The sequence below is a fragment of the Brienomyrus brachyistius genome, chromosome 16, assembly GCF_023856365.1.
Source record: "Brienomyrus brachyistius isolate T26 chromosome 16, BBRACH_0.4, whole genome shotgun sequence".
In the NCBI taxonomy this organism is placed as follows: Eukaryota; Metazoa; Chordata; class Actinopteri; order Osteoglossiformes; family Mormyridae; genus Brienomyrus; species Brienomyrus brachyistius.
The window spans coordinates 14,425,571-14,447,299 of NC_064548.1; the positions used below are offsets into that span (position 1 = coordinate 14,425,571).

The 21,729-nt window shown below is 43.5% G+C and overlaps 2 protein-coding genes across 2 annotated transcripts in view; one reads left to right on the plus strand and one right to left on the minus strand.

The window, feature by feature from the left end:
• vangl1 (VANGL planar cell polarity protein 1) overlaps window positions 1-21,729 on the plus strand; it is a 48,447-nt gene that overhangs the window by 7,467 nt on the left and 19,251 nt on the right. Inside the window, exons 2-3 of the mRNA XM_048978692.1 lie at window positions 10,537-10,796; window positions 17,717-17,840. Of these exons, the coding sequence (XP_048834649.1) occupies window positions 10,726-10,796; window positions 17,717-17,840 (195 nt within the window). The 5' untranslated portion in view covers window positions 10,537-10,725. The remainder of the gene's footprint in view (window positions 1-10,536; window positions 10,797-17,716; window positions 17,841-21,729) is intronic.
• On the minus strand, window positions 6,771-9,732 carry LOC125709814 (zinc finger protein with KRAB and SCAN domains 2-like). The gene is made up of 3 exons (XM_048978702.1): window positions 8,983-9,732; window positions 7,947-8,051; window positions 6,771-7,839 (listed from the first exon to the last, which is right to left on the minus strand). Exons 1-3 carry the CDS (start codon window positions 9,383-9,385, stop codon window positions 7,547-7,549), a joined length of 801 nt encoding a protein of 266 aa, XP_048834659.1. The 5' UTR covers window positions 9,386-9,732; the 3' UTR covers window positions 6,771-7,546.

Below are 21,729 nucleotides of genomic sequence, written 5' to 3' on the forward strand. Positions count from 1 at the left end.
AAATGAGGCATAGATCAAGATGTATCAAATTATTGGTAATACAAGTGTGTTGGTGAAGTACATAGTATTTTTGTGGAAAAAAGCAGGAATTCGCATACTATTTTTGGTGCCAATTGGTGAATTTTCATTCACCATTTTTGGTGAATGCGAAATAATCCAAATCATCGGTAAATTTAACGTTATTTATTCATAGCAGTGGTGATTGTCATAACATAATTACACATGGTTTGACAAAATATGTCCTATCCACAGTTGGCACAAAAATAAGCTACAAGTTTGTTTGCTTTGTGGACTGCTTTTAAGTCTGCGAGACCTAGCATTGTCTACGTCGGAGAGCGTCCACAGCATTCGCTACTCAATAAAAAAAAATGTTTGCGTGGTAGATAAATGTGCAGATATGTTAAACATTCCTTGTCAGTGGGTTTGTGTTATGAAACCAATAAATCTGCAACATTTTTACAGAATTAAGCAAGTGTCCCAAGACTTCCTGTACGCACTGTGTGTGTGTTTTTCTCAAAGGAGAGGAAGAGAGGATATGCGAAAAGATGAATGCCAATGTACCTTTATTTCTACAAATGGCAAGTAAAGCTTAATTTCTTTCCGTGTTTCTCATTAGCAGCACTAATAGCCAAGAGGGGTCATCAGCAGAGATCTAAGCTGCTTTAATAACCTCTACTTACAGCAGACCAGGCCATATATGGCCAGCATTTAGCTAACCACGTGTGTCTTCACTGAATGGACCTTTCAAGCGATATGCCCATAAAACCGGGTTTTGAAATGAAAAAACAAGCTTCTGGCCCTCAGGGTGAATTTACCTCGCTCCAGTTACTGCTGGGTGCATAGTAAGTTCGCTTAATTACAGCATTCGGGAACGTTGTAGGTTTATTTGGAGGCTGTATGTTTAGTCGCTCTGTAAATGGATCTCATTCCCAAGCTCATCCTGTCAGCCTTCTCAACCTTAGAAAATACAAAAAGGAGTGTGGTTTCATTTGGTTCCTTTGGACCTGGCACAGTTAGGTCCGTCATGTGTTGTCATGCATGCTGCGGGTTGTATTTTTTGCAGTTTTCTTCTGGATCAGTACCGTCACTGAATGATCAAGTTCAGGGTTGCCAACTTTGGTCGACTGGCTGGAGTGAGATTTTCAATGTGAGACAAACCTGCACACTCATTTGCATGTATGTAATAGTTTTATTACCTTGTAAAATAGTCTGTAAGGTTTCCAAACCACCCTAAAGCTCTTGATGTAGCTAATGTTAGGTTTATAATGGAATAATATAGATTTACCGAAGATTTCTTGCGTGAGTGTGCAAGTCTGAAAGTGAGTGTCATGCCAGATGCGTAAGACTTGGCAGCCCTGCGAGTTATACACGTGTTTTGTTTATCTGTTCAAATGTCGTTCATGGACTGTCGTTAATCGTGTGTGCGACTGCGCTGTATTGCTGCAGGTCAAAACAAGGCTTCCACAGAGGTCACTTCATAATTGCACTTAGAAGGGTGATGTAGTCACTGACCTCTTGACCTGTTTTATTATGTTGTTGGGCTGCTTCTAGGGCTACACGATTGTAGTCGATGTGTTTATGAGGTCATAGCTTCTCCGCTGAGTGGCTCTGTGTTCTCCTTGTAGCTCTAGCAGATTTGACTCTGCTGTCTTGCCTTTAGTGATTGATAGGTTTGGGAAAGTGCTCCAGATGATGGTCCTGGAGAAGCCCTTTGTTCTCCTCTCCGCTCTGTGTATAATTCTGGGTCTCCTTGCAGAAAAATCACAGTTGGTTAGAGCTATAAGGCCAGGCGCCTCTGTGTTGTTTTATTCAGGGCTGACCACTGCGGGGTTCCCGAGGGCGTCCGGCGTTTTCGTCCTGGGATCATCGTGGTCTGAAGGTCGTTGTTCCAACCCAGAGCTTTTACAGGCATCGTTTGTCTTCCTCTGTCTCGCTTGTCCTGAGGAAATGACATCACGCTTTTGCTGTTGTCAGGGTTTCTCTGAAGAGCTGTTGCAGAATTCAGGTCAAGCCCGCCGTGGTTCTGATTGGTCGGAATGGCAGGCTTTTGGCCTGCCGGCTCAAGATAGTGGGGTGACAGATCAGCCCTGGACCCTGGCCTTGAGGAACACTCTCTAGCTTCCAGTCAGTACTTGGTGAACGGTGAGCATGTGACCGTAAACTTGTTTGGAGGTTGAAAATGCTTGGGATTTCAGATGGGTTGCAATTACTGTAAATTATGGTGTATTTTCTCCCCAGAAACAAACAGCACACCCTTCATATACTCACCCTTTGGGCCAGAGAGTTAGCATGTATTTAACGCCTGATCACGTTGAGCCTAGTGCTTTGTCATGCCGTTCCCTACCCCCTGTGTGTCTGCGTCCCTGCTGCCGTGGCGACGGGCATGTGGTGTTCTCACTGTTTACCCATGCCTGTAAACATCCCATGTTTCATATCACCTGTTTTAACAATTACTTCATAAATGGCAAAACGACATACTTAGAAGGGTGTTTTTTTTTTTTTTTTGTTTTGCTTTGTTTTGTTTTTAATGCTTCTATTTTTGGAACAGAAACAAGTCAGTTGTTTGAGTTTACAGGAAACCCGAAAGCCCCTAAGCTCTCTCTCGATGGCGAGGCAGAGTTACGGAGCAGGGGGTCTGAGTACCGAAGCCGTTTACGACTCAGGCTCCCGCAATGACGACCGGCCACATTTCTGCCATTTCAGCTGAGGCTCGGATAGTGGGGACCTGGCTCCACCCACCAGACGTGCTCATGATATAACCAGAGAGGAATGCTGTGGAGGTTGAGTGTGGGCCTGGCCGAAGGGAGATTAGGTGATAAGGCTGAGTAGATGCTGGAGGTGCTGCAGCCTCATGTCACAGAGCCATCATTATAGTTCTCAGTGTGCAGCTCAGTTGGTTAAGGCGCTGTGATCGGAAGGTCATGGGCTTGAATCACCACTGGACCCTTGAGCAGGGTCCTTAACCTCCAGTTACTCAAGGGACTGTCTGACTTTGGTCTCTCAAAAAAAATGCACGTTGCATTGGATAAAAGCACCCGCGAAATAAATAATAAATGTAAACTATATCAGCTTATTGTCCTGTTGACAATCCACGTTGGAGCAGATTGAGTGCTGAAAAGCAGAACATCTGTATTTAAAGCTTCTTTAACTGTGGTCAGAATATCATCATCCCCACCCTCCTTTGTCATTGTTCCATCTGTAGAACATCTGCCATAGCTGATGTCTTGACTGATCCATGTTTCACACTGGGGAAGGAGAGGGGGTAACGTAACTGCTAAATGCTCTTATTGTTTTTTTGTAGTGGACTTGTGTCTTCAAGGTCTTAGTCACCCACTTGTGGTCCCCCCCCCTTTCATATTCCTTTGCTTCTATATTCTTGGGTAGTCTAAACATCCATGAATTAAAAAATAGGATTAGAGTGATTTTATTATGAGTTTTGAGTCCCAGTGAGCTTTGGATTTTTCTGAAGTTACATTTGCATAATCTCTTTGCCGCTGTGAGCCAGGACTTGACAATATTTGATGAGCGTGGAAGTGCAGTTGGGGCAACTTGAAGAGAGAGTTCCTCGGCACTCAGTAAAGTCATACCTGGATTATAAGTTCTCCTCCATTATTTATGAATAATTATGTAATCATTGCTTCAGACTGGAGGCCAACCAAATTTGACCTTTCCTTTGACCAACTCACTGGTGAAGCTGTGTTTATTTTTCAGAAGACATGTCAGGTGACATTGGGGTGGAGTGGGGGGGGTGAGACAAAGGTCAATAATTTTTCTCTACCAAAACAATAAGGAGAGCGATACCCATGATTTGACTTGTCGATTGGTCTATAACGCACATGGAGAGTGGAGCTTGGTGCCATGGTTTACTAAAAGGTTGTGCCTCATATTTAGTCATTCATTACTTAACTTGTAAATGGGTCACCCTGGGTGAAGGTAGTTCTCTGCTTGTTGTTTCAAACATCTTCTCCGACGTCCTTCCAGAAAGCCCTTCTCAGATAGGACTCCTTAAACTGCTAAATGCTGTTAGGGAGTCCTGTCTTCCTCACCACCTTGAGGTTGATCACTGCTGGAAGTGCTCCGCCCTTTGATTCGTGGAGTTTTGTCAGTTCTGCTTCTGTTGCAGTATTCAGATATTGCGTAACAGTATAGTCAGTGTTACTTATTTGTTTAAGAGCATTGCTGATTAACCAGATTTGATTGAACAAGGTCTTGACGCTTATTTCCAAGCAGATGTCACTGATTTGAGTACGGCGAGGACATGGACATGTTAGCTTGTTACTCATCTAGTGGTGTTTAGTCATGAAACACCAAAGGCTTCATTGACGACAAGTCAGATCCTTTCTTCCGGAATGCTGTCAAGATTCTCAGGGAGAGGATGATGCACCCCTGGTCACATGACCATACAGCCACGGGAATGAACCGGCCTTCTCAAGTCAAATCAAATCTGAAATTACTTGCCTTCCGGATGATTCAATTTCTTGGGGTGAGGATTCCCGTCTTTGGTATTCAGATGACTTCCTGTTGCGCAGGGGATTGGTGTAATTGTAAGGATGTAAGGATGCGGCCGATGGCTTTAATTATACTTGAGAGAGACGTCGTGGAGCCCTGTGATGTATTAAGCACTCTTATCCTCTCTAGTTTGGCCCTGTTGGGTCTTCAGAAGATGATCTCCTAGAAGACCGTGACATTGGGCAGAGGAAAACTAGTCTTACTTTTCCTTAAAGGAGCGAAGCAGCATTAATAATAATGTTGATTTCCCTTTATAGCTCTGAACAAAAATAGGAATAGGGCCTGGATTTAGTGTCGCTAAAGCATAGTGTCTCCTGGAGACGACAAACGCAGCAGGCAAGGGGACTATGGGTCAGTTATCTTGGGTCCTCTTAATCTGATCTGGAGTCATTAGAGATTGTAAAGTTTGAGAGATCTGTTTGTCTGAACATTTTCAGTTGTCCTTTATTAGGTACTTTCCCACCAAAGTTCCAGAACCTGGTTCCTGGTTTCAAGTTCATGGGCCGTCTGGACTGGGAACTTCTGTAGCTCCTGGCCACTTTCATGTGTCACTTTCCCACAGCTCAACAGGAGCTGGGACCTTTATGCTAAGTACGCTTGGGAGACACAAAAGGCTAATAGGTTAGATTTTACGTGTAATTTCATATATAGTGAAACTACATTGCCAACATAAAACAATGTAGGGTGAGCAAGTTGATTCGTTATTTTTCTGTATTTTTTTTTTCCACCAACGTATGTACATTATGTACATAATCTGTTATAGATGAATTAAAAACATGTATGACAAAATTGGAAATGTCAGGAATGGCAATGTGCAAAAGAGAAGCCTTCTGCCTTACCTAGGCAGCGGTGGCCTAATGGTTAGGGAAGTGTGTTTGTAAGTGAAAGGTTGCTGGGCTGAATCCCTAACCAGCAAGGTACCCCTGGGGTACCCTGAGCAAGGTACCGCCCCCACGCACTGTCCCCTGGGTGCTTACGTCACAATGTCACATATGAGATAAATGCAGAGGACACATTTCATTGTTGTGCACTGTGTGCCGTCGTGTGTCAACAATTAATCTCTTTCGGGTGGGGAGACCGAATTTTCTGAGGCAGAAATATGGAGATGTGAGCAAAAAAAACATGTATTCATAAATGCATTTAATGAACTTCAGATACAAAAACACAGACCTGATATAAGGGTAACGTATTCATGGAAAGGGTGGAATGGAAGGCGGCTTTTTTTGGAATGTTTTCACTGGTTTGCCTGGCAGCTTTCCTGATGGTAGAGTATTAAGATTATCAGCATTGTGGGAATTGTCTGAGAAATAGATGCTGTTCCCAAACCAAATCAGGCACATAGGTGGGCAAGATGCAGACGCAGATCCTTGGTGATGCAATATGTGCTTTACAAAGCTGGTCTATGCAACCGTTCTCTGATAATGAAAAACTTGCTGTTGAGAGAAGAAGGGTAGATGGCAATGAAGACCTGGTCAAATCCATGGTGCTGACTTGTTGTGCTCTGTATAATCTATGTGAAAATTAGAGGGGGGAATACAATAGGAATAGGGGGGTTTTTGTACCTTTTCTGTACCTGTCCCCCCCCCCCAAATATTATCAGGGACAGTCCACACAGTAGACAATAGTAGCCTGAACACAATTAAAAGTGCACTTAACTGGAAAGATGCTCCTTTTAAAGTATTAGACTAATACAAAATAAAACAAATATTGAAAATTGCAATGTTTGTATCCTAATCATGCTTTGTTTGGCAATTTTTCAAAAGAAATGTACTGAGTAACAATGTTTCCTCATCATTCTCCTCCATCAGCTACCCTGTCAGACTGAATATTTTGAATTTTGCTGTGAATTCTGTGCAACATCACAGCAGAAGCTCTCTTGTTTACGAAAAGTAGTATTATAGGTCTTTATTAAAAATCTTTGCATAAACAATTCCCCCCAGAAATAACTCATTGTAGCTTTAAAATTAACACTATGTATTAACATGTTAACTTTCCCTGCCCTGCTCAAATAATTAAAAGTAGCCTTGAAACTAGAGCTGAATGATACTGGAAAAATTCCGGCATCGATATCTGAAATCTTTGCCATATTACAGTATTTATAGAACAAACAGGTTTATCCAAAATAAATGACATCCAAATAGAGCTTATCTGCCAATAAAGTCAGTTTTTACTGGAAAAGGCCAAGTCAGTAGTTCACATTCTGGTAAGTTGCCAAGTCTCTACTTATTTAAAGTTTTATTAAGAATGAATTTCACAGAACATGAATTTCAAGAACATTTTAACGTCACCCTAAACATACATGTAAAATTAGCAGCAGCAGCATAATCAGATTCCTTACATTTGCCATGAGTTGTGCCAGTGCTGACCAATTACTTACTCTTACTTAATATCACCGCTATAGAACCCAAAGTATTTCCATCCAGGGAAAGACGGATGTCTTCTGCTAATCAGTTCCTGTTTGCTTGTTCCCCTCACTTTCATCAAATTTCTCAAAAGCACCACACGAGTGCACACTGATGAAAGCTCACACAAAAACAGAAACTTCAGAATGAATAATAAGCCGCAAACATAAAGAACAGAAAGCACAACTAATTGTGTTACTGCTAAATATTTTAAACCGCTGTTATTCTTTTGATTTTTTTTTTTTTTTTTTTAAAGATTTATCGATTTCATACAATCTGGAATATTCAACAATGCTGCCTCATTCCTACCATGTACATTATTTTGCTTTTAATCGCCAACAACACAAACAGTCTTGTATGACACCTTTATGCTTTTAAGTAAATTTGACTGAAGTTCTTTTGCGGCAGTGACACCACAAACTAAATGACACCACTCCTTCGTAAAAGAATAGTTTTATTAAACCAACAAAAGATGTAAACTGTGCACAACTGAACGTTTCTGAACATTTCAGAATTACAAAATTTGTAATTATCTGAACATTTTTTTTATAAAAATAAATGCGATATACAAACGGCATTCAGAACATTAGTACTAGAACGTAATAATGGAAAATAATAATCATTAAAAAAAAAATCTAGTCTAAGGGTGGTGACGTAGGCCCATTCCTTTTATCGAGGACCTGGACAAGCCGGTCAAAGATGGCAAGAAATCGTTGCTGGAAAGCGTTTTGCTGCCGCCGCGCCTCAGCGGCCTCCTCTCGTAGAAGAGCGAACTCCCTCTCTCTCTGCGCTGCCTCTTGAGCATCATGATCAATAAGCAGCTGGAAATACCGCTCGCGCTGTTCGTATCCCTGCCACAGGACGTCCGAGCTTCGTTCCGTCATCTCTCGTATGGCCTCCAGAAAATCGGGATCCCTTTTCCTTTTTCCTGTCGAGTGCATCAACATTATCATGTTAAAATGCATATAGTGTCACTTTTGTCTTTTAAAGTTTATGGGCAACAAGCTGGCAAAACAGTATATAATAAAGTCTTACTCCTCTTGTGCGGAGTTTCCCGCATTGGAGAAAGAGGATGTGGACAGTTGAATGGGACAGAAGAGGCTGAACTGGACTCCGACTGTGATATCTCACAGAGATGATCTGGAAAACAGATTTTATGAAATGAAACTCAGTGGAGCCTGAACATATGGATCATGTTCGTACTTTTATTTGCAGTACTGCGCAGAAGTCTTAGGCAGTCAAAAGTGTTACAGTGTTTAAATGGTCTTCATGTTTGTGCAAAACTATATCACATCTGTCATAGTTTGTTAGCTGAGTTATTTCAAGTCACCCTCCTGAAGTCACCCCAGTATTTACAGCAACCCTTCAATATACGCACATGCATTTTTCTGACTCAATCATCTTGATCTGTCTTGTTTGGCTAATGAAATGACTTTTCTCCTCTTCTGAGCAAATATACACCTATCGACCAGATAAGATTAAGATTAAAATGTACTGTATTGATCCCAGTGAGAAATTCTGGTGCATATAGCAGAGAGAACACATGGTGCCAAACAAAGTGCAAAAACAGAATATTGTGATATTATAGAAATATCTAAAAAGTATAATCAGTTAGCATAATAAGTGAATAGAACACACAGCACTGGACGTTTGCTGTAAATATAAATGGCTTTAAACATTCTTTGACTGCCAAAGTACGGCACGTGCATATATTTCTATTCAGCAGACGGTTATTTTTTTCTAATGCGACGTACAAGAAGGTAGAGAAACACTGGGGGATTTGCGGTCCTCCTATCGAATGAGTTATTGTCCCCCCCCACCCCCCCAAAAAAAAAAGAACATCATCTTTTATTTTATTCTTGAATAAAGTCGTTCATTCTAAAACCAATCCGATCTCCACCAGAGGCGTGGCTACAGATCGTTCGCTCACCCTACAATCCCTCCCCCGGTCAGATTTGCTCTGGCGCCGGCACTGCACACACACTGCGCTATTTGTAATGGTGTGATCACTGAATAGCCGATGCTCGCTCCTTACAAATGTTAAACATGCTACAAAAAAAAACAAACAAACCTTCCTTAGATGACACATCAGTGGCTTGCGTGTCGTCCACGGTCAATTCCAGCGACGCCGCGACCGATTCCTTTGTTTCGGCGTTTCCCGAATATGCAGGTCTGTGACCCAGAATAGCGTCCATAATGCTGAACCATTTGTTCGTTTTTCTCTCCGAACTGTTTTGGTTATTGTGAACTTTGACTTTTTTGTAGTCCTGCTTCATCTTTTTTATCTTCTCGCGGCACTGCTTGGCGGTGTGCTGGATGCCCATTTCGGCCAGACGCGACGAAATTTTGCGGTAAAGCTTGTCGTTGCGCGTGGTCGAATCAAACTCGCGCTGCACGTCGGCTTCGGCGTAGATGCTCAGCAGCGCGTGCACCTCGTCGTCGGTCCATTTTGCGCACTTTTCCATCTGCTCCATTTTTGCTCAACTACTACCGTTCTACAGAGATTGAAAAAAATATCTCTATTTCCCCGCACTTCTGCCTAACTTATAACCTGGCGCCTAAGCTTATGGCCAAACAATCAGTAAAGTTTATTGCTATCAGCCCCACCTCAGTAGTTCCCGGTCGAATAAAAAGTACCTTCCCCGGAGTAGGAACTAAATAAACAGGACCAGGAACTACGTACCCGGAAATACAATCGAGCCGAGTTCCTGTTCCTGTAAAATGTTTCTACGGTGGGAAGGGCCTATTCGTTCCAGTGTGTGGCTCCGTGTTAGGAGGAGCCAAGGATACACAGGGTATGCAGTGAAAGGCAGCTCTATAAGCAGACGATACTGTGCAATTAAAAATAATAAAAAACTGAATACAATAATTATACAGTGTGATGCATATATACACAAACTCTAGGTACAAAAATATGTGTGTGCATACAATATAAATAAATATATTTACATGATATATATTTCTTAGACTGAATTATAAATATGACACAGAACTCATACCATCAGGTAGGCACTACAAAAGTGTGAAATGAACCCTAGACTGCAGCACAATTTCTACTCAGAGGCAGTTGGGCTTATGAACAACTCGCATCCACTGTCACCCCCCACCCCCCCAAGCACTCCCAACGCGCTCATACCTGTGACCAGTGAGTTCTGTAAGCAGCCCCCCAACACACATACACCCGACAATAAAGCAGACTTTGCACAACCTATATACTTCTACTTGAGGAATGTTATTTTTTCTATTTATCATACTTATATTTTATGTATATTTATCTACTGTTATATGTTTATTTGTTTACATTGCACTCTGTGTTTTCGATATTGTGTCTTAGGGTTGATCCACGTCTGCTGTACTTAGATGGAACATTTAGAGTAAGATTTATATTGTGTAGTGTAATTGGTTGTTTTATCATACATATGACAACAAACTTCGCAATCAAATTGTACAGTGTTTGTGTGTGGCTTGGGGGGGGGATGCCATCTTCGTATTTGGTTAAGTGACAGTTTGTAATCTTTATAGCCTGGAGCTGAAGCTCTTCCTATGCTGGTTTCTGTGTATCTTGAATGCATAAGTACCATGGTTGACTGACGACTCCCCCCCCCCCCCCCCCGAATTTCCGCAGGTTGATGTTTTCCCCTAGGGAGCCTCCAGGGTTGCCTCAGAGACAGACCCCCGAGGGTTCGTCGCCCGTCTCCTGAACACGACCCCGCCTTTTATTGGGCTAACCCGTCCACGGGCTCTTGCCACACGTACCCAGCATTCAGTCTCCGCAGGCCCTTCAGCCAACCCGCTGGGGTCATACAGCGTCACCATGGACACCGAGTCAACGTACTCTGGGTACTCCTACTACTCAGGCCGCTCCAGGGGCTCCCACAAGCCTGGGTAAGGGGATCTTCCTTCTCTGTAGTCCCCACTCCTTCCTCTGTGAGCCATTACATTTCGCATTTGGTTTACATTTCACCATTTCCAAGGGTTATTTATCAACCATTGTCTTTCCATTGCTGCCTCTGTCTCCGTCTTCCCTTTCAGTTCCCTTGTAGTAGGAGTACTGAAGCTTTCTGATTCAGAACAGCTATGTGGACCCAGCCACAAAGCCGTGAAATAAATCAGTAAACCGCAGCCCTTATAATTCATTATGAAAATAAACATGAAACAGTAAAACAGATACCACCACATAGATAATATCAGCCATAAAAGTAAATGCTTACCTTTTCACCTTCTCCTCTAGCGCAGTCTGCTTGCTGTCGATCAGGGATCTCCAACCTGTGCGTACGCAGACAAATGTGTCTGTGGAAAGAGTCACCTGTGTGCATGATAAAGAAACAGCTCTATAGAGCAGGATTGTTAAATACAATGTCGATGGTAAAAATAGCATTTTAATGAAAATGTCCATTAAAATTCCGCCCGTCATGTTGTTGACCTTGCTGATGAAAAATTCCAAGTCAGGCCATGGCAGCAAAAGGTTAAGTTTAAATGCTACTCCTATTCATGTGAATTGGAAGCTGCTGTGTGTGTGTGTGTGTGTGTGTGTGTGTGTGTGTGTATATATATATATATATATATATTTTATTTTTTTTTTGATTATTTTTTTTTGAGTAACTAACAGGATTTAGTGTGCATACACATCGCACCATACATGCCCATATTTAGAGGTGACTCAGATACTTGTTTCCTGTGTTATTCAGTAAGGTTTTGCCCTGTTTGATTGTGTGTGTGGGTTATGTACAGCCATGGAAAAAATTAAGAGAAAGAAGCACAAATTTTTTGTTTCAATCATTTCTCAGTTTATGGCTGTGCGTCTGTGAATAAAATGCATTTTTTTTTTTTTGCAAACTGCAGCCTGCAGAATCTCTGTTTCTCATCAATGAAGGACTTCTTCCTTTCTGTATGGAACTTCAAGTCCTCTTTCTAGGAGCCTGATACGAACTGTCATAGCAGTGCACTTCACACCTGCACTTAATGTCTCCCATTCCTTTTGAAGGTCACTTGTTGTCTTTGTCTCATTCATGAGAAATTGTGGGATAAGTTAACGGTCGTCTCTGGCATTAGAATATCTCTTCTATTCTTTACCTGGCTGGTTTTATGCTTGTGTACTGCTGTCTTACAAATTTTGAAGCTGGAAGCTCCCTGCTGTTCAGTGTATCCTTCCGCCAGCAGTAGCTCAGTGTATCCTTCCACCAGCAGTAGCTCAGTGTATCCTTCCGCCAGCAGTAGTATGATCAAATCAGGATTAAAAAGTGCACATTTGTTTAAAAATATAGAGTGATCTCTTAATTTCTCTGGATCTCTTAATCCATGGCTGTGTATATTACATTGTGGGGACCATTTCTTTGGGCCCCACAAGGGGAAACTTTTCAGGTTTTCAAATTTTCAGAAATCTGTGACTGTAATCAAAAAGTTGAAAATGCCAAAAGTCTTGTATTTTGTTTGGTTACCTGTGGTTAAGGTTAGGGCTGTGGTTAAGGTTGTCATAGTTGGGATTAGGGTTATGCCCATAAAAATGAATGGAGAGTCCCCACAATGATATGACTACAAACGTGTGTGCATGTTTATGTATAGTTGTGTATATATGTATATACACAGTGTTGTTCGAAAGTCTAAGGCAATCAAAGAAAATGTTGTTTAAATGATCTTAATATTGCTGTAAAACCGTATTATGTAGCTTAGCCATTTCAAAACCTGTCCTAAGATCAACCTTTTAACTGCAGTAACCATTTAACAAACCCCTGTATATTTTGACTCGACCACTAGCGCACCTTGTTTGACTAATCGATACTTCTTTTGGTTATTTAAATAAATACATTAATTAACTGAGCATTTGGTATAATTTATCTGATACTCAGAATGGCTGAGGTGCCCCTGAGGAGAGGTTTGGGAACGAAGGCCGGGTTCTTCTAGCCATCAAACAAGGTATCGGTAACTCTTTGGAGAATAGAAGAAATTCTTGTTCTTTTGTTTGTGTGGTTGTTAAATTGAATATGATATAATCTTAAATGTTTTTCTGTCCTTCCTAGATAAATAGTTTTAAACATTTTCTTTGACTGCCAAAGACTTTTGCACAGTACTATATTTCTTGCTGGGGTGATTCTTACAGTTCTTACAGAAATTTTCCCTTAAGATTTCCCTAGACATGTGCTTGGAGGGCTCCCAAGTCTCGGGTTCCCTAATAGCTGCCCTGGGCTCCGTTACAGGTTACTGTCACACACACCAAAGTGCGAAATGGGTCTTTGAAATGTGGTCTTGTTTTTTTTTTTTTTCTCTCTTCATGTTCTCAGAGTGGTTGAGTCTGAATACTGTTAATTTGTGTTATCTCACCCAAGACACTAATGCTGTAAACATTGTGGATGTATAGTACGAGTAAGGCATGTGTAAATAAGTCAGTGTTAAGACAAAGGAGAACAAAAAAAACAAACAATGTAGGACCGGAAACATTAACAGGAGGACATTGTCCGGCTATATTTGAGCCTCCAGGTTCTGTGTCTCCTTTTCCGGGTTGTGGGTTACTTTCCAACATGGGTAGAAAGCAGTCTCTTTGTACACTATGTCCAGAAATTTGAATCAATCCCTGATTGGTATAAAGTGGGACCCCCCTGCCCCCTTTATATAAAAATACAAAGTAGTAACTGATTACCTCCCCTGACTACATTGTTTTACGGAAAGCACAGGCTGGTTGTGACTAGCTGGTATTTGCCAGTCTGTCTCCGCTACTTCGATTGGATCTTCATATGTCTGCAGGCCAAACGGTGCACAAACTGTGAGCAAGAACAGGAGCGGTTACTCCTGGCTCGCCGCTCTGCACTGGGACCGTCTCATTGGTCCGAGAGGAGGGCACTTACCCCGGCTGTCAGATTCCACCAATCGGCTCCTTGCTTGGGGCTGTCACATTTGCAATTCTAGTGCCGGCAGTTGGGAAGGCCCGCTCCTGAACTCCATTGGCTCAAACTGCCTTCTGGCATTTCACTTATGTTTGAAATTCAAACTAAATTTGACTGTTAAAAAAACAGTGTAAGGGGGGCTATTTTTTAATGATTAATTGAGAATGGATGCTTCCTGCGTCCAATCTGATGCACCCACTTGTCCCTGTCTGCTGCCAAACACATGCTTACGTGCGGTGCCCCTCTGCAGCTGCTGTCATCTAACTCTCAGACTGGGACATGTTGAAAGCCACCCCTCCGCCCCCCACCCATTTATCTTCCTCGGCCCCCGTCATTGCTGTTGTCACCTGTTTGTGGAAGCAGAGTACAGGAAGCCATTCAGTCCATCCCTCTGAGCTCATTCCCTGGGAATGGGACGTTTTTTTTTTTTTTCACTTCTTCTTGTACCCTATCGTGATACACCCTAGCTGTCCAGTGCAGATGAGCACTGCATGGCGAGTGAGGCAGCAACACTATGGGGGGGGGCACCATCGATCATCTCCTCATGATGTCCCTAAATAGTGCGCTAGCAGACTGAGTTCGCATTTTGAAGGCATCCTATGTGTTGAGAATCGACATGTAAGTTTGTCGTCTGTCACTAGCCGCCTTGTCTACACCGTCATCCAGTACCATACACCAGGTGCACCCCTCCTAGCCCCATGGTCTGTGTACAGTCTTGCCGAAGGGCAGTTAAGAGCTGACATCGTGAGCAGGTTTTCACTGTATAATTAATTGCCCTTGTAACTGTATGCTGGTCACTTGTTAAAGAGACCGCATCTCGAAAAAGTTCAATAAACGCACGTCTTTTTTTAAATCACGAGTATAATTGTTATGATGACAGGGTCTGCCGTGGATCTGCGGTGTCTTGCTCTTGTAATACAGCAGTACGTGCATTTGTGTCATTTCCTCTAAGAGCCGTAAACCTTTCATGGGGTGCTGGAGGGGTTCGCGTACCAGGAAGTTTGGGCCCCGGTGCTGGTGAGTACACAGCACAGGGTGCCTTGAAGAGCAGATCAGCAGCTTCGCTTGCCCCTGGGCTCCATGCCATGCTGTTCATGTGAATTCTGGGGGGTTCGCTGTGGCTGTGAGGCGCGACCCCTTTCCCCTCCCCAGTGCCATCACTGTCAGCCTTGATCCCAAAAAAAAAAACTGCTTGGGCATTGTGGCCTTTCTTGACTACCCCCTTCCTGTCCCAGTTTACCATGGTTACACATGCATGCCGGCACGCAGGACTGGAATCCACCTGAGGAAGAGAGGCCAGTCTGACATGTCTGCCTGAGAGCCGCTGTCTCTCCCTTGTCCTCAAGAAGTTATTTACTGGCAGCTGCTGCCGCAGGGCTTTGCTCTTCAGCTCTGTCACACACCATGGGAATTCCTGAGTGCTGGTCTGGAGGGGCCCTGGGATTCCCTGGCGGTCTCTTCTCTGGGTCATCTCAAGCGTAGTATCATGGTTTTCAGGAGGTCTGTGCCGTGGAGTGGATCGCTCTCCTGAGCTGAGCGCATAAAGAGTGTTCAGTTCTGTCAAAGACTGCTAGATGACGATGTCTAGTATCCTTAGTAAGTGGCTGGCAGCTTTTTTACCCTGGAATTCAGTCATGACCTGGCACTTCCCACCAGGCTTTCAGTGAGAGAGGTTAATCACTGATGAGGTGGTGAGTTTTTATTATTTCTAAGGGAGGTTTAGGTCTATGATTCGGTCTGCCCCTGTACCGGAGGGCCCCCCGTGGGACGGCATAGTCTTCGAAAGCCAAACACTTGGTCTGGACTTGATCTTCTCAAGCTTCATTCCTATTGTCATGTGAACAAATACCACTTCACGTTTTCAGCCACTTTCTTTAGCGACACCTAATTCAGCTTGCGACTCCTCTGCTGTTCATTTTTATTGTGTTCCCCCTGTCATTACCCTTTATGTGAGTAAAATACGCTAATTCAGGTAAGTGCTTTGTATAAAACATGCACCGCTGAGAGCCCTTCTGCTCCGGAACCACCTGCCAGAGCACACCACACCACCTCCTCCTTTCTTTTCTTTGTTTTTTGTTTTTTAATTGTTCTTTTGAAGTGTAACTAGCATTTCAAATATTCTTTTCTTTTTTTCCCTCTTTTCTTTGCTACCGCCTGCCCTCCCAGATTTATGGCATGGGTTGTATACTTAAATCACATCAATTTCAGCCGTGTACACCTCAGCCTACGTTGCTCCTAACATTCCATAGCGTCAGTTAATCCAATAGCGAATCTAAAACTGAATGTGTTTCCCATTGTCTATAATCAGATAAAATGATTTTTGTATTTTGGATATTGATTGGTTGAAGCTTTTTTTTTTTTATGCCACTGGGCAAGAATTTTTTTTAGTTATATGTGAATGATGCGTAACGTCATTTGCATGATTTTCAGTTATGTATTGTGCTGCATTAGATCTTTTAGCTGTTTTGTGGCGACATGACGAAGCGGTGGGTAGCACAGGTCAATAACCTCTCCAGCATTGAGGTGTGTGGGATTTTCCTTGGATTCATGTGGGTCCCCTCTGAATAGATACATTTCAGCTAAGTGGTGTCCCTGATTTGCCTGTAGTGAGCGTGTGTTTGTGCACAAGCATGCCCTTTGAAACACTGGTTTCGCTGGAGTCTCTTCCTCCTTCATGCATCCTGGGATTGGCTATATGGGATAAGCGCTCGGACAGTGGATGGATTTTTAGCAGAGCTCTGTCTAGAATAACCTATTTTCTCCCCCTTTGTTTTTTCCATGGCCTTTTTACTGGCTACTGGCCTATATGCTTTGTTCCTAATCTTACGGGCGACGCACGCCCAAGATCTCAGAGGTTTCCCGCTCTGTGGGCCTGGCGATGGCTGGTTTCCCCGGTCAGGTGCACTGTAGTGCGGTGTTGACCATTTTAAAGGAATGGGGATACTGTTATAGCTTCAGTCATGTGATGGAACCCCCTCTAGACACAGGTAGCTGACATGAAAAGAGCTACACAACACTAGAAATTATTATTTTTAATCCCCATAGCTTGAGTAAGTGTGTCTGGGTAATAGGAGACACGAATGGAAACAGGGAAGAACCTGGTCATGGTACTGCCTGGGTTGTGGACATTTCTCTTCAGTGTTTCAGTCTATTCCTTTTGGTTATCTGGCCTCTTTAATGTTTCATGTAAATTGGTGCCCTTCCCATCCTACTGAAATTGTAAACCTCAAGAACAGTGGGCCGGTGTTTAGACAACTCTGAGATGTTGCTGCCGCAAAGTGGCGTTCTTTGTGTCTCTGCACCTGGTGATTTGCTGGTAAGGTTTTGAGTCGCCTGAGGAAATGTGAGAGGATTGTCATTCAACACAAGTCCCGAAACCTCGGAAGACGACGAGCGATGATAAGCAGACGACGTGTGGAAAGAAGCCCCATTTGAGGAGGAGGAGATCTGCTGGTGTTAAGGAGGTATTCCGACCAGGAATTCAGGTCTCCTCTACTTCTGCCTTACAGAGTGAGAAACGGGATACAGGAATGCTTGTTTTTGTTATGGCCTTCAGAGGTTGCGTCCGTAAGTGACGTGGTCCTCACTTTCCTTGAGAAATATGTTGTTCTTGTTGGCTGTTCAGTATCTTGTGCCAAGTTGAGAGTTAGTGTCTCTATGTTGAAGCAGAGAGCCTCTATGCAAGCGACTCGTGTTCAGTGGGCTCAGGCCTCGTGTCCATCTCCTCGTAATTCATTGAAGGTTCCCTGGGGTGACACACGAAGGATGGAAACTGCTTTTGCTTCTGTGTTTTGCAGCCTCTCCCTGCTGTGTGTTGGGCTGTTTTGTGTTTTGCTGAATCTGGTCATTTCGATTGGAAACGCGTTTCATTGTGTGAGTGTGTGTTCGTCCACATCCCGTTCACCTGTCCATTTTCACATCTCCCAGGGAACGCAGCCGACACAAGTCACGCAGCAAAGACAGCAGCCGCTCCGAGAAGTCGGTCACCATCAACGCCCCGCCAGCTGAACCACTCCTGGGAGACTCGTCCATTCGCGGAGAGGAGGTCCAGGTGGGTCTGCTAACCTTACTCAGGGAATAAAGACGGACTTTCTTTGTCTTTATTCCCTCATTCACTGCCCCTTACAGCAGCAAATTCTCAGAGGAAGTGATCTCAATTGGCCTGACTATTGTTTGCCTGGCGATTTCTGTTTATGAGGTCACCCTTGGTGTAAATGAAAGTGTCTTCACGCGCAGTAAAAGCCCATTAATCCCTCCACAAATCAGAGCGGTTGGGTCTTGTTAACACTTTACAGTTTTTACAGTTTTACAGTTTTGCCTGCGGATTTCGCTTATTGCTATAATTACAGTGTTACAGTTCATGTGGATGGCTGGATGGAAAAAGGGAATCATAAGCACTGTTAGGGCACATGTTACTTCTGACGTGCTAGTATTTTTTGTAAACTTTTAAAAAAAAAAATTATTTCCCAGTAGCATCACGCTCTGTAGTTTTCATTCTCATTCGCTTTCCCATGAGAAATCGGTGGCATATTCTGTCTTTTTCAGATGGTATAGATTGTATGTTGTATAGCAAATAAAAAAAAGACATAAATCTCCCTCATGGGGAGTCACTCAGTACTTAGTGCTGCTGCCTCTAGCTCCAGGTTCGGGGTTTTTAATTCCCTCCTCCCGTTGTGTGTGTGTGTGTGTGTCTGTGTGTGTGTGTGTGTGTGTGTGTGTGTGTGTGTGTGTGTGTGTGTGTGTGTGTGTGTGTGTGTGTGTGTGTGTGTGTGTGTGTGTGTGTGTGTGTGTGTCACGTTTGCATGTTCTCCTCTCATCGCCTGGGTTTCCTCCGGGCATTGCAGTTTCCCCCCTCCCAAGGCATGCCTTTAGGCTAATTGGCTCCTCTAAGTTGCCAGAATTATAAAGTTGTGCATGTCTGAGTGCGTGTGTGCCCTGTGGTGGACCGTCTTCTCAGCCTAGTGCGCTATGCTGCCTGGGATAAGCTCCAGGGCCCCTTCCACCAAACCCAGGTTAAGAGGTTGGATGGATATTTCCATGATAGAGAATTTGGTTTTTCCTAAAACCTGTTTAAAATTTCTCCATTCCCAATGCGCACAGCATAATGTAGTGTTTTCGTATTTAGGATGAGAAAGAGTTTAATGTTTCCTCTTAAAGATAAATGAGTCTCCTGTTTCTAAATAAGAACCAAATTAATTTGTAATGCCAAAAACAACAGTGCTTTAGCCGCAAATTAACCCACTTTATCTCTGTTGGTGTCCTTCATTAACTGCTAGCTTAGACACCCTTGTTTGAGAGAGTCTGTTTTCTTGGGCTCTTAAGAGCTATTCTGCTAATTTATTGTCATGTAGAAGCTTGAGAGAAGCCGTGGAGAGGACCGCAGAGACTCTGGTCGCTCTGATGAATGGGCCGGTCTTTCTGGGCTCCTTGCTGGGCTTTGCCGAGCTCGGCCTCAGAGAGAGGCTGGGTCCCGGGGCTCTCTGGGGTTTCGTGCCTGGGCCGTGAACTCAGCTGGTAGAGCTCACGTTCTCAATCAAGCCAGTGACCAGGTCCCATCCTGGCAGAGACCCGGAATCCGGCTCACGCTGCACTGTCAGAAAAAAGAGAGGCAATTTGTACCTTTGTTTGTCACTGGGGCTGAACCCTCAAGGGTTTGCCAGTTGTACCCTTAGCTGTAGGTAAGTGTACCTTTCAGTCTCATTTGAAGTACAGAAATGAACTCTGAGGAACATCCCTAGGGTACAAGGGATGGGGGACCGGTGAGGCGGGGTAGCAGAGATGGAAAATGGAGGATGAATTTGTTCCTGCTACCTCCTACTGAGGTAGATAGCAGGAGGGGTATTGCCAAAGCCGTGGTGGGGGGGCATCCTGCATTTTCCTGTTGGTATATTCCCTTGTTGAAGACTCTCATTCTTTACATGTACATGATGGCCTTTTTTATCCTAAGGGTCAACTTTTACAGGTATCACGCCCGGAGATGTAGTGCCCCACACAGGGGTAAATATATATATATATACAGTAGATATATTTATACAGGTTAATCAGTTACAGACTCTACAGGAGTCTATTCTTAAATCGAATATTTTCGTGGTTTGAGCATAGCAAACCTGTTTGCGACATTCTAAATACGGTTTTTTGACATTATTAGACTTGAAATAACACCATTACTGTTATGATTGCTGGACACGGAAGCAGGAATGGGGAGACAAGGAATCAGGATCGAAGGGTTTATTTGGAATCTCTTTAAATGCAGGACACAGAAACATGCAACATCAAAACGTCAATGACAGACCTGGGGTTACAGACTCTGACGTGGACTTAAATACACCGGAGGAATCAAACTGACAGAAAACAGCTGGTAACGATCGGGGTTGCACATGTGGTTAATAAGGGGGCGTGGCACACAAGAGGATCCTACAGGCAGGTCATGACAATTACAATCGTATTACCCAATATATGACAAAATAAGAGAAAAAAGACATATTAGACGTTACAAATATATTATTATTATTATTATTATTATTATTATTGCACATTTAATTACGAACAGCAAAGATGCTTCCAATACGTAGCAATGTATCATTTTCACTGTCTCGAACTTTTTAATGAATATACAAAAAACCACGATAGAGTGAAGCCGCGAAAGTCGAAGCGCGAAGTGGCGAGGGACAACTGTATTTTTTAAAATCTGTCCTTTTTAGAGATTCACATGCTGGCTGCTGGTTTGGAGACAGATAGCCTGACTGACCTAGTTGGCTGTCATCCACAGAGTGAGAGACAGAAATGGAGAAAGAAAATTGTGGGGAGGGAGGGAGGGAGAGAGAGAGGGAGGGAGGGAGAGAGAGAGGGAGGGAGGGAGGGAGAGAGAGAGAGAGGGAGGGAGGGAGAGAGAGAGAGAGGGAGGGAGGGAGGGAGAGAGAGAGAGAGAGAGAGAGAGAGAGAGAGAGAGAGAGAGAGAGAGAGAGAGAGAGAGAGAGAGGGAGAGAGAGAGAGAATGGGAGAGAGAGAATGGGAGAGAGAGAATGGGAGAGAGAGAATGGGAGAGAGAGAGAGAGAGAGAGAGGGAGAGAGAGGGAGAGAATGGGAGAGCATAAATCCAGCTTGTGCTCTTGTGAGTTTCTGGATAAGAATATGCAGTTTTGTTACTGGGCGTGATTGCAACAAAACAGCAGTTCCAGTGTTTTTTATGTAATGATAGCATAATTTTTATTACTAGATGCAGTGCTTTTATACAGATTCACCAGGATCTGTCATATGAACTTGTTCATATGAGTTTTCATTACGTTCAGGACAGTTTCAGATTGAAACACAAATCACACGCACGCCCCACGGGCGAGCAAATCGGCGGTGTGCATTGGACCACGTGTCTCGTTCAAGCTTGTTTGTGCCTATGGCAACACACTGGAACATGATGCCCCCACCAATATAAAACTTGTAGATGTTCCTACTGATGAATTTATGGTTTTATTTTTCGCATTCCAGTGCAGGGTTGACAGTGTCTACATTTGTAATTGCAGAAATGTATCTAAATGCAGTGAATCCAGTGAAGGTAGCTGGATTTTGGCACAAGGCTTGCAGAACGTCTGAGTCACACGGCACTTTGAATGACGATGGTTACCCGGTGGCAGTCATGGGTAACGAAGAAAGTGTGAGCTGATCGCAGTGCTAGAGGTGGTAATGGTAGATTGCGAGCGGTGGGTCATTCAGTTGTTATGACGGATCCGTCATCTTCACGGTTGCTGGTCCAGGCGCCCAGAAGGTCCATTGACTGATGTTCTTAAGCTTCAAGTTTAACCTGAGCAATCTGTGAAACATCTGGAAAATCTGTATGAACAGGGAACACCTCTTATGTCGTGTTAGATAAAAGCAAATAAATGTGATGTTTGTAGAACGGGCCGCCTGAGGCCTTGCATGAATGTTACTGCTGTCTGGTTGTAAGC